The sequence below is a fragment of the Pichia membranifaciens genome (assembly GCF_001661235.1).
Source record: "Pichia membranifaciens NRRL Y-2026 unplaced genomic scaffold PICMEscaffold_1, whole genome shotgun sequence".
Lineage (NCBI taxonomy): Eukaryota > Fungi > Ascomycota > Pichiomycetes > Pichiales > Pichiaceae > Pichia > Pichia membranifaciens.
The window spans coordinates 104,819-117,328 of NW_017566982.1; the positions used below are offsets into that span (position 1 = coordinate 104,819).

Here is a 12,510-nt window from a genome sequence, read left to right on the forward strand (position 1 = left end):
CCAGAGCGGAAGCAGTGAGGAGGTGAGAGGGAGGCGAGCCCTTGATTGCGTTTGGATAATATTTTATTATTTGTTGCCATTTTCACTTTGTTCAACTCCTCTGCAGCTGCGTCCCAGTTTGGATTGTTTCAGTACCACTTTTTTGCTAGGCTATTGTCAGAGCTACAGGTGTTTCCCCGCTAGACTCACTCTATTTCGACGCCAACTGTTGTACGAACCCACAAACTCGTTCGATCTCCAGTGCTCTTTTCTTTTCTTCCTATTCCTGACTGTTTTCATTTCGTTCAGGACCTTTTTGCATATTCACCGAAACTAGTCTTGTCGTGCATCTTATTCACAGCAGAGACTCAGTTGACTGCAATTCTCAGGAGATAACGTTGGATCATACTGTTCACTTTGCTACTTGTCAATTATCTTGAAAGAAAGTATTGTACCAACACAACTTCTTTTCCAAAATCTGGAATTCAGCCGTTGCGAATTTCTCACGTCACGCTATTCTTAAGATTGTTGTTTCTTAAGTTTGCTTTATCTGAAAACCAACTTATATTTTGCTACTCAAATTATCGTCATTTATGATTGATAGCTTCATATGGTTTGGTCTCAACTTGATGTCACTAAAGCACATGTGGCATATGCCGTAGTCGCTGTTTTCAGTACATGCTTCTCACTATGTTCCCTTTTCGTAAAGGAAAAATTGTACCTGGGTGAAGCCTCAGTTGCTACTATTTACGGCTTAATCGTCGGTCCCCACTGCTTGAATTGGTTCAATCCGTTGAGCTGGGGAAACTATTTTTACATCACACTAGAGATTTCGAGAGTCCTTCTCTGTATCGAAATTGTGGCAGTCTCTGTCGAATTGCCAAAGAAATATGTTTTGAAACATTGGTTTCCGTTGTTCCTATTATTGATTCCGTGTATGACTGCTGGTTGGTTAATCATCGGAGTTTTCATTTACCTTATTATTCCTGGCCTACACTTCAGTCATGGGCTATTGATATCGGCCTGCGTCACCGCAACAGATCCAATTTTGGCCCAAGCAGTCGTGGGTAAGGGTAAGTTCGCAAAAAGAGTTCCTGCTCATTTGAGAAATCTCCTTAGTGCGGAGTCGGCGTGTAACGATGGTGTCTCTGTTCCCTTCGTTTATCTCGCATTGAACATAATTCTACATGGTGGTCACTCAAGTGAGGTTGCAAAAGAGTGGATTTGTGTCACTGTTTTGTATGAATGTGGTTTTGGCTGCATTATGGGCAGTGTCATAGGATACACCGGTAGGAAAGCTTTAAAGTTTGCCGAAAACCACGATCTCATTGACCATGAATCGTTCCTTGCCTTTTATATCATGTTGGCATTACTATGTGCTGGTTTTGGTTCCATCCTTGGTGTGGATGATCTTTTGGCCTCTTTTTGTGCAGGTACAGCATTTGCCTGGGATGGATGGTTCACACATCGAACAGAAGAGTCAAATGTTTCCACAGTGATTGACATCTTATTGAACATGGCCTATTTTGTTTATTTTGGTTCGATCATTCCATGGCAAGAATTCAATGACACTGCATTAGGTCTCAATTGCTGGCGTTTAATCTGCATTGCTTTGGTGGTGTTATGCCTAAGAAGAATCCCTGCAGTTCTTTCCACGAAAATGATCAATCCGGATATCAAAAACTGGAAAGAGGCATTTTTCGTCGGTCACTTTGGTCCAATCGGGGTAGGTGCAGTTTTTGCCGCTATCATTGCTATTTCAGACTTGGAAGCGGATGTTTTGCATATTAGTCATGGTCCATCAACCAATTACCCTGTTGAATCAGAATATTATCAACTGATACGGATTGTGTGGCCAACTGTGTGTTTCTTGATAGTTACAAGTATTGTTGTACATGGTTCGTCCGTTGCGGTTTTGACGTTGGGCAAACAACTACAAAGTATGACCTTCACGATGACTTGGACAAAAGCTGATAGTAGTGGTGCTGAGAATGGCAATGTTAATTGGTTCAATAGATTGCCAAAGATTGAAAGATCGGGAACCTCCTTTTCACTTAAGAGAGTCGACACCATGGCACACCAAGATTATAATGGCGGCTCCATGTCTCCAAATACAAGCAACGAGGAATATTCAGATGAAAAGGTGAACGCCAAACTAAATGCAAACATTGGTATGAATAGATTCAGCACTTTAGAAAACATTCCAACTATTGAAACCAGTGGAACTCCAATACGACCTGCTGGTGGCGCAAATAGAAAAAAGAAGAGAAGATTACTGAAGCGCAAACAGACGAAAAAGAGAAAGATACCGCCTGTTTCTGAAACCTTAGATTTGAGAAATTCAAATAGACATCCTGCTCAAGAAGAGGAGAAGCCTCAAATTGAAGTGGATGGGCCAGAAGATGAAAGTATAAACTCAGATGAGCGTCATAGTGGTAGCGACCAAGACAAACTGAATGTACCACTACAGAAGATTGTCACTAATGCATCCCAAAACTCAATGGGATCTCGTCTTTCTTCCAATTCAATAATGTCAGGGCAAATGCGTGGTACAGTCCATGCTAGTACCGCAGCGTTGAAAAAAATTGCTTCAGACTATGAATTGAAGGAAGATGACTTACAACCTGTCTATGACGAAGACGGTGATTTGCGTGTTCCAACACACGCTTATAATTATCGGGATGGTCTTGTTATCGAGGATCAACATGGTGAAGTCCTGCGTACTGTCCGTAGTCGTGGGAATACGCTTGCTTCCAACTCCCCCCCTGCATCAATTAGATCAAGGGCAGGTACGGTCACTCGAAAAATAGCCTCATCAATGGGTTTAGTTTCACCAAGTCAGTCAAAGGAGGGATCCAGTAACGATAAAGAGTCAGAGGATGTTCCAAGCTCCTCTAATATTGAAGAAAGGTTGCATATAGAACCAGTCCCACTTGAAGAAGATAAAGAGAAAAGTTCCCCTGAGAGAGTTGTTAAGAGAAGTACTACGGGAGCATCGAAAAGTGCATTTGACAAGTTTGTAGATCTTGGTGATGGCATTTTGTTTAGAAATTCTGTTCCGAGGAAAACCAGGAAGTTGCATGGATATAGAATTAACGATGATATTATCATTGAGAATGAAGATGGTGAGGTTCTAGGCAGGTATAAGGTTAATGTAAAAAAACAGAAGGCGGAGGAACTGGCTAAAGGTATTAACGATCAACAATACAATAATAACTTGGTGGGTAAGACGTTGAAATATTTTGGCTTGAAGAAAGAAAGAGAAACTATAGATGAAGAAATGAATGAAATGGGAAATACAGACTTAATACCCGGTGGTGATGATATGCTAGACATGGGAATCGAAGAGAAAATAAAGCATTTCATCAATGCAGATCCTAAAAAAGCCGTTGTTGACTTGCCTAAGCACTTACCTCGTGCAATTCAAAATCCTGCACGTCGTGTGGATGAAAGAGCAGCAAGAAGTAAGTCTGAAAAGAATCGTTCTGAAAGACCTCGTTCTCCTGGGCGGAAACTTCCATCGGCTTTGATACATGACAGTGATAGCGATTATGATACTGATGAATCAAGCGAGGGGGATGACAGTGACGACTATGATGATGATGAGGATGAGGAAGATAATGATGATGATAATGATGATGATGATGATATAACATTGGATTCAAGAGGACATGCCCATGTGAGGAAAGTTTCTTCCAAAAATGAAAACCCAATCAGAAATAGGGGCAGATCTTCAATATATGATGAATCGAAATTTGAGAAAGCCAGAAGAAAAGCTGCGCTAAGCAAGTCTAATCGTGAGAGTGACGACGAAGAGGAGGATAAATAGAGATAGCCAGTATGATATATAATTAATTTGAATCTTCCCTCAATTAGGCCTATTTTGTATTAATTTTGAGCACACCACAGGAGGGAGGAATCAAGCAAACCCTGATTTTTTTATGAAAAATGTATGAATGTATTTCTATTTACATTTTTAGATAATAAATAAAGTACAAAATTGAAAACCATTAATAAAACCAGTACCGAAAATCGTTAACAAGCGGGAACTTTAAGCCCATCTACCTAATAATGCCATAAGACCTGCACCTACGCACATGACGATATAAGCCCAGATCATTTTTTTGAATCCACCGGGACCCTTGAACTCATCACTGAATAAGAATTCGTGGGCCATTAATTCTATGCAACCGGTATAGATTAAGATACCTGCGGAGACTGAGTCAAAAACTCCGTTTGTGATTAACGCACGTCTGCTTCCTGGAGGATAGGAATTTCTTACGCCTATTCCGATGGCGATGGCAATTGGGGTACAAAAAGTGTACCCCAAACAAAGTAGCCATGGGGTCCATCTTTTTGATGCCGGCCATTCGACGCAGGCCACTCTTGTTCCCAAACCAAGGCCCTCGAACATCTGGTGGAATACGACAACAATGTAGAGAGAAATGAACTCGTCTCCCGAACACGATAACGTCAAACCCACGAAAACCGAGTGGAAGACAATACCGAACTCGAGAACAAACACGTTGAGGATCTGAGCTGCATAGGCTGAGTCTAATTCTGAGGAGCCGGTTGACTGTTTTTCTATATCTTCTGATATTTCAGAGAACATCTCTTTTTTCTCCAGCAACTTGTCATCTGGGACAGCGGCGTCCGTTACATCTTCAAGTCTATCGTCTTCGGCAGAGCGATGGTGCTGGTGGCAAGCAGATGAAACGGAAATACTGTTGCTCGAGCTGTCTTCTTCATCTTCGACGACATCCTCAATGTTGTATTCGGCGTTGCTGTGGCCGTGGGTATGGCTGTGTTCGGTGTCGTGACCTTCGTCGTGCACATACATAGAAGTTTCGCCGAAGTGGGAGTGCGTGTGAGGTTCGTTGGAGTCAACGCTCTGATTGGAGAGCTTTGCCTCGATCCACCGGTACGCGATGAGTTCGAGGAAGAACATCAACATCAAGACAATCAACGTGATACCAAACGCCATCGGGTATATGTCGAAGGGGTAGCCCAAGCAGTCATTCGACAAGTTCTCGTTCGCCGGCTGTAGTAGATGAATGAACGCGGTGGCAATGATGACCCCGCTGCCGAAGAACTTGGCCACGAAGAAGCAGGCTGGCGGCAGTCGTAGGAAGGAGTGTTTGGACGACAGCACGGGGAAAAAGGAGCCGAACGCAGACGCTATCAGCACCACAAAAATCGCCGAAATCCGGGCCCCAAAGTGGTCTCCGTTGTAGCTGTTGTCTGCTGTGCATGTGTCTTCCTCCCTGATGAAAAGTTCCACAAAATTTCCCGGAGAAAGAAGTGTCGTAAGCGCAGACATTATTGTGTTCGATGTGGAGAACAAGAAACAATGTCGGCTCAAGTGTGTGTGTATGCCGCTGTCAGCAAAGAGGGTGTGTATTTCTGTATCGTTTTTGTTCTAGAAGCTTTGGTGTCTTCCTTATGCAACTTTGTCCCTACTGAACTTCCTCTAATTTTTCTTCTTTCTGTCTCTTTTTTCTTTTTCTTTCCACAATAGTACGGAAAACTCCGACAAGCACCTCCTGTTGTATGCTGTTCTATGCAGCTCAACTCCCTTCGCAGCTGCTGTTCCTGGGGCTGTAAACCGCACAACTAAGTCCTTCTAGTCACCCTCCAGGTCATCACATGCCGCAAGGGAGCCGTCTGCCAGGGCCATTCGTTCTCCAAGCCCTGTCTAGCCAGGAAAGGCCTCCATCAGAGGTTCGGAAGAGGACCGTGGTGGTTGCTGCACCATGATATAATGGAAAAAAAAAAGAGGGGCGGGCGGTAACCAGCAGGGTTTTCCGGCGGCAAAAAAAGTCACGTGGCGAGGGGGGGCTCTGACGACATGAATTGGACAGAGGCGTGTTGTGAGCCAAGAGGACGAAGAGTTGTCAGTCTCTCAAGGCCAAAAGGGCGTCTGGGACACGCAGGGACGACTATACAAGAAGGTTTTGATGGCAGAGACGGGAGCGAACCATAAGCGATATGTGCAGCAGCTCCAGAAGGAGCTGGAGAAGTTCCAGCAGGCGCCGAAGTACTCGCTGGACTCAGAAGAGGTGTTCTGCACATGTAGAAGACCGGACAATGGGGAGTTGATGGTGGCGTGCGACGGCTGCGACGAGTGGTTCCACTTTAAGTGCATGGGGCTTGACAAGCGGAACAAGGACTTGGTGCGTAACTTCTACTGCAAGTTCTGCGATGTGCTACAGCGCAAGGGCAAGTCGGTGTGGAAGAAGAAGTGCAAGGTGGCGGCGTGCTACAAGCCGATCGATGGCGAAAGCCAGTTTTGCTCGACGGAGCACGGGGAGCAGTACTGGCGGGAGTTTTTGGACAGGTTTGGTGCGTCTGCGGGGACGGGGGCGCCGCTGGGGATAGAGCACAACTCGACGGAGCTTCTCAGCAGGCAGCAGGCGGAAAACCTGATCCAGCTCTTGTCCACGCGGGAGGAGCTGCTTGCGGTTGGAAACACCCTGCCTGTGTTTGACAAGGGCCCGCTGCAATCCACGCCGAGCCAGGAGACGGAGATGGCCGCCAACAGGGCAGCAGTGGGCGCCCTGTCGGAGGAGAGTGAGAACTTGAAGTTCAAGCTCGGGTACCTGTTGAAGCTCAAGGACATTCTGGTCCACCTCAATGAGCTGCTCACGGTCTCGATGGATCCCGAAAACCAGGCCATGCTGGACACGGATGGGACGCTCGGGGAGGGCGAGGAGGTGGCCAAGCTAGGGGAAAAGAAGAAGAAGAAGTCTAGGACCAGCAAGAAGGTGAAGAAGTTCAGAATCGACATCTGTGGGTTTGACCAGAGGATACTCAACGACGAAAAGACGTGGGCCGAGTTCAAGAATAGCTCCGAATGCGAGGACATGATGAGATTTGAGAATTTCACTCCTGAGGAGAAGCGTCTAATCACCGAGCACTACGAGGCCTTGAAAGGCCCGGCAGCGTCCACAGCAAGCTGTGGTTCCACAATTCTAGCAAAAATATGCACAGCAGACAAGCGTAAATGTCACTTACATAATGGCTGGTACAGCATGATCAAAGACGGCCTCGAGTTGAAGATTGGGGAAAACTCGGCTGAGGTGGATAAAAAAGTACGGGATAACGAAAAGCTGGAAAAATTCATACAAATCAAGAACTGGAAACTGTACTGCAACGAAGAGTAACACCCTCTAATCTCTCCTTTCTTCTCCCTTCTCCCTTCTCCCTTCTCCCTTCTCCCTTCTCCCTTCTCCCTTCTCCCTTCTCCCTTCTCCCTTCTCCCTTCTCCCTTCTCCCTTCTCCCTTCTCCCTTCTCCCTTCCTATTCGTTCAGTTAATATTATTAATATACACAACACTATATAAATGACCAACAATCTCAATCAACGAGAAGTGTCTTTCTGTTCTAGTCGCTGGACTCCTTCTTGTCATCGCTCTTCGTGCCTCCTTCTTCCTTTTCCTCTTCATTCTCTTCCTCGATGTATTCATCGCCTAAATGAGCAGGTCTCCAGACCTCAAGTAATCCATCCTCAGCACAACTAACGATTAGGTTTTCCAACACAGGGTGCCAATCTACTTCACAGATCTTTCCCGTATGGCCGCCATGCATGAAAGCTAGGCACGGATCAACGTAATCGGCCTTCCTTTTGTCTGGCTCGCCCTCATCCAGTCTATTCAAATCCCAAATAAGGACTCTGTTATCCACCGATGAAGAGAGTAGATAATTCTCGTGAAATTTCAATCCTACTACTGGCGCAGTGTGGCCAGTTAGCCTGCGTAAGGGTATAGACGGGTTTCTCAAATCCCAAATCTGAATGGAATTATCGGACCCACCGGTAGCAAAAAGGGTTGGAACACTTTCACTGAATTCGACCGTATTGATTGGGAAGTTGAAATTGTTCTCGGAATCAGGATCATGATGTGCGTCCGTTATGTGAACAATTGGGCCGGTTGTCAGTCTCAGATCATGTATCTGGTAGGATGAATCGTCAGAAACAGACGCAAACACTGAGTCTATAGATCTGCTCCAAGAGATGTCATTGACGATATTCTCATGTGATGAGATGGTTCTAGTTGGCTTCATCTCCGGATGTAGTTTCTCATTGATATCCCAAAGCGCAATCTTGCAGTCCTCAGAGCTTGATAAAAGCAAGTTTTTCTTGGAAACATTTGGATTCCATTCCAACCCAAAACCCTCCTTAGAGTGGAACTTCAAGGTGGATTTATGGGTCTTGGAGTCACCATCCTTGAGGTCAAAAAGTAGGATATCACCACCGTTTGTTTGGGTAGCAAACAGCTTATTGAATTGGTTCACTCTTAACTTGTTGACTTCGCCAGGATGGTTCCATTCTCGGACGATGTTCAATTGGCGTGATTTGAGTAGGTTGTTTGGGATAGAAGGACTTGGGCCTGTATAGTCGTTGTACAATGTTGGCGGCACAGATACAGAAACCATCTTGACATGGTTCTGGAAATCCTTTGAGTGAGTTCCCATCAAAAACTGCGCACTTATAAATGATTCTGCGTTATCATTTTTCTCAATCGTGAATTCCTGCAACCAGTTAACAGAAAGTGCAGGCACTTCACATGAATAACTGCACAACAGGTCATATAGCAATGGAGAGGTTTTTTTCCAAATCTTGTACTCCTCGTTGATCAGCATTTCGTTCATTTGGTAGCTTTCGTTGACATCGTTGACTGCGAGAAAAATGTTAGTATCGTTGTCATCTTTGGCATATGAGGACGCACGTTTCAATCTCTTCCTGTTAAACATACTCTTCGCTCTAGGAGCTGGACTCATCTGAGTAGATACTGCAACTGCAGACATGGTTTGCTATGATCTGGTATGCTTTGCCTTTTGTGGTACTTTTTACGTCGCCGGATGAGGGATGAGATGAGCGGCGCAACATAGATGATGAACTCCACTATCTTCAAAACTTCATATCCTTCCCTCGATTCCCCCCTCCCTATTGAATCGGGAAATTCTTGTGAAGATAAAAAATCCTTTGCTCGCGTCGTCGACGTTTCGCCTTCTGTTCACATATTGGGCAAGCCGATATAGAAGAACAGCATGCTACATCGCGAAAGCAATGATGGTGAGATGTACACAAAGAAATAGAGAGAAACAGGTTGTTCTGATTGAGATTAGCCACCGCTTTCATCCCCATATACCAAACCCTAAGTATGGCAGGCAACAATTATTAAACTGGTGAACAAATAAAAACTGCACAGCCCGTGTATACTTACATCATCAGCGCATCTTTTTTTAATCTATACATGATCATTAGTTACTCATATCTTTGAGAATTGGAACATAGTATTTGTAGGCTTTTCTAGTTGAAATAACCTTCAAAGATAGCATTGGAAGAAACTGGGGAAAACGCAAATGGATGTTTTGCCTGAGATCAAGACAACACACTGGAGTTCGAAAAAATTGAAGATCAAATATATGAGAACATATCCATACTAGCTAGAGGCAGGAGCATCACCGTGTATCTTTTTTTTAAAGAACCTCTGTTAACCAGAAACTCTTAAGACTTAACTGCTTCAGGCTGGAACTGAATCAGGAAGGCCAGAGTGGAAAAGAACATCATCTCTCCTATTGCGAGAAACATATCTGGCAAGCGGCTTGTGAAGTAGCAAGCATAGATGTATGGAAATGCCATTTGGGATTATTAGTGGACGATGGTAGCTTCGTGTTCTTGCTTCAAGGACAATGAGAAGCAAAACGGCTCACAATTTGATGAAGTCTATCTATCCTAGATAACATATCGATAGTACATGGTTTCTGTTCCTTATGTTTGTTACTAAATCTTTGTACATATGTTGCATGAAACTTGCTGACAAACTCAATGTCTCAAATATAATACAAGGGGAAAGCTCTCTTGTACTCATTGACTATAGTGCTCTGATCGTTGTAGTGTAATATCATCTTATAATTCCTCATCAATTATGGCATTGTATCTCAATAATCTCTTACTTCTTATGTTCTTACTACTTGTAAATAGATCTCTTTAGCATGGCATTCTATCACGACACATTTCAAGAAACTAAAGCTGAACTAAAGAAACTAATTACGTAAGAGCTCAGCAATGGGCCAGTCCACCTAAATTACGTTATTTATAGCTTAACCTTTATTAAAATAAAAAAGTAAAAGAAAAGATGACCATTGTAACAAAATTTATTAACATTTATATTGAGAATATAAACTAGACAAAATCATGTCTATTTTGTCCTAGGAATGCCGTTCTAGTATAGTGGTGAGTACGCATCGTTGTGGCCGATGAGACCCAGGTTCGATTCCTGGGAGCGGCACTTATTTTTTTGTTTTTTCAGCAGAATCTGGTAGTTGATTTTTCCTTTTGAAAAAGAAACACTGAATGTTTATATTTCCGAGCCAAAGTCTAACTTGAGTTATTAAAATATAAAGGGACAAAATCTGAGGAAATTTATAAAACCAAAATGGCAAAAACACAGATAAAGAATTTCAACATAGATGAAAAAGAAATGTCTTTGTAATAAAAAGCAAAACCGAACCTAAAAGCAGAAAACAATTAAAATTGAAAACAGAATCAATCAGTAACCTGGTGATTGAAAAAGGTAAACAGAAAGTGAAAATAAAAAAAAGCGCCAAACCCAAAAGATAATGAAAATAGTAGACCTATTCATTATCGTGAAAACAAAAAAGAAAAATTAAAGGTATTTCTGGAAATGAGACTCGTCAAACCAACCCACTTTCTCAAAAGTTGCAAACAAACGACTAGCCTTGTTAACATCGATTTTGCAAGATTTCTGAGCATCCGTTCTTCTGAATGGGAGATTATATTTCATTCTCTTGACTTTTTCCTGGAAAATTCTTCTTTTCGAGTCCAAATAGACGGCACAAGGTAATCTCAAGATAGAAGCTAAAACGACTTCTGCGGGGTGAAGTTCATTGATAAGGGGGTCAGTAGACAAATCCATTGACTGTCCCTTCCAGTCGGTTTTGAGGCATTTGTTATTTGCAGGTAGAGTGTCTAATGAGGGACAAAAGTCTTCTATCTTTTTATAGTCGTAGTTGTATGCGATTGGAGTTGCAGTGCGCTGTCTCTTTGGGGTTGAAGGAGTTGAAGAGTTGGTTGGGAGTCTCTTTCTGACTGGAGTTGAAGGTCTCGAAACTGGAGCTGAATCGGAGTTTGTGTTGTCAACTAGCTCAAGGTCAAACTTGTTTTGACGAACAACACGGCGGGTTCTTGGCTTTTCCAAATCAGAGTCGGAGTTCGAGTTGTCGTTTATGGACTTGATAGTCTCGTAAGTTTGACGAACTGCAGATCTCGGTCTCTTGATATTTGAGTAAGAGTAAGACGTGGAGCTGTTGCCATAAGAAGATGAAGATGCGTGCGAGAAAGAGCTCAGATTTTTGAACTGATATTGGGAAAGGAAGTCCAGTTGGTTCTTTTTAAAACCTGGCTTGTTCAATTGCTTATAAGGATCGATATGAAGGACCGAGTTTCTTTTCGTTTTGTACGAAGATACGGGACGTTTTGAATCTGTTTCAGGTGCCTTTGGAGTCCCCGCTGCGGAGATGGGCACGCTTTCCTTGGCTTCAAAAACCTTTGGGGTGGAGACAATGGATGGAATCGATGAAACGGTGTTGATTCTGGAAGTGGCGATCGGTTTTGGAGCCGGAGAAGCAGAGGAGGATATCAGTTCCAAATACCTCAAGTCGCTGGTCAAGGGCTTTGAAGCCCGCGGGAAAAGCAGAGCAGGTATGCTGTCGTTATCGTCATAGCCGCTTCTAGTGTAAGGGGAGAGCGGAGGTGAAGGCATGTCAATGGACGCTGCAGTTTTCATGGAAAAATTGGCTGCGTTTGAGTTATTTAAACTCGACTGCTGGTCGTTTGTTGGAGTCATTGTGTCACGAACTATCAACGACATTGTTGTGTGAGCCTAATTGAGCCTAATTGAGTTGAATTGAGTCGATAGGATCTTTGGTGGAAGAGAAAGAGAAGGCCGACAGAGAAAACAGCAACCCAGTGGCGAAGAAGAGCAAGCGCAGGAGAATTTTGACTGGGGAGATAGTAAAATGCATTTATATCAGACAGCTACAGCTACAGCCAGAGTCATCAAAACAAAATAAAAAAGAAAAGATAAAGAAAATTTTTTTCTTTCTTTTTTTATTTTTTTATTTTTTTTTTCACTTTTTCATACTAATTTTTTTTAACTCTGGCAAATTTTTTTCTCGGGTAGGACGCAGTTAGATCGGGGTGTTCCGAGGCAACCCGGAGAAGGAGAGCAGAGACAGACTGGGGGTGAGGATGCACGGGGTCCGGTGTCGGCCGCAGCGGAGCAGCTCTGGGGCGTGCAAAATACTGCCCTAACACCAGCATCTCTGGTCAGCATACCATCAGCACATGTCGGAGTAGGGCGTAGCACGGAGGACTGCCCGTAGACAGACGATGCCAGATAAGAAGATAGACAGACACGCAGAGTCCAGGAAAGGCGTGTGCGTGTGACTCTGGTATGTTTATTTTTTTATTTTTTACTTTTTTATTTTTTCTCCTCAGACACTGCT

The 12,510-nt window shown here is 43.6% G+C and overlaps 5 protein-coding genes and 1 non-coding gene across 6 annotated transcripts; 3 read left to right on the top strand and 3 right to left on the bottom strand.

Annotated features, from left to right (window-relative positions):
* Positions 1-120: 120 nt before the first annotated feature.
* PICMEDRAFT_47364 (hypothetical protein) lies at positions 121-3,808 on the top strand (the record flags this gene model as incomplete). Its single annotated transcript, XM_019163127.1, has 4 exons — positions 121-2,082; positions 2,167-2,711; positions 2,901-3,199; positions 3,449-3,808. Exons 1-4 carry the CDS (start codon positions 590-592, stop codon positions 3,806-3,808), a joined length of 2,697 nt encoding a protein of 898 aa, XP_019019467.1. The 5' UTR covers positions 121-589.
* A 222-nt stretch (positions 3,809-4,030) lies between these two features.
* On the bottom strand, positions 4,031-5,299 carry PICMEDRAFT_29253 (hypothetical protein; the record flags this gene model as incomplete). Its single annotated transcript, XM_019162580.1, has 2 exons — positions 4,031-4,591; positions 4,739-5,299. 2 exons carry the CDS (start codon positions 5,297-5,299, stop codon positions 4,031-4,033), a joined length of 1,122 nt encoding a protein of 373 aa, XP_019019468.1.
* A 318-nt stretch (positions 5,300-5,617) lies between these two features.
* PICMEDRAFT_80884 (hypothetical protein) lies at positions 5,618-7,252 on the top strand. The gene has a single exon (XM_019164983.1). It carries the CDS (start codon positions 5,937-5,939, stop codon positions 7,140-7,142), a length of 1,206 nt encoding a protein of 401 aa, XP_019019469.1. The 5' UTR covers positions 5,618-5,936; the 3' UTR covers positions 7,143-7,252.
* Positions 7,253-7,254: 2 nt separating this feature from the next.
* PICMEDRAFT_13943 (hypothetical protein) lies at positions 7,255-9,013 on the bottom strand. The gene is made up of 2 exons (XM_019160146.1): positions 8,733-9,013; positions 7,255-8,654 (listed from the first exon to the last, which is right to left on the bottom strand). The coding sequence occupies exons 1-2, from the start codon at positions 8,782-8,784 to the stop codon at positions 7,363-7,365; spliced, it is 1,344 nt and encodes a 447-aa protein (XP_019019470.1). The 5' UTR covers positions 8,785-9,013; the 3' UTR covers positions 7,255-7,362.
* Positions 9,014-10,199: 1,186 nt separating this feature from the next.
* PICMEDRAFT_t3 lies at positions 10,200-10,271 on the top strand. The gene has a single exon. It is a non-coding gene; the product is annotated as a tRNA-His (tRNA).
* Positions 10,272-10,467: 196 nt separating this feature from the next.
* On the bottom strand, positions 10,468-12,027 carry PICMEDRAFT_13944 (hypothetical protein). Its single transcript, XM_019160147.1, has one exon. The coding sequence runs from the start codon at positions 11,847-11,849 to the stop codon at positions 10,650-10,652; it is 1,200 nt and encodes a 399-aa protein (XP_019019471.1). The 5' UTR covers positions 11,850-12,027; the 3' UTR covers positions 10,468-10,649.
* Positions 12,028-12,510: the final 483 nt, after the last annotated feature.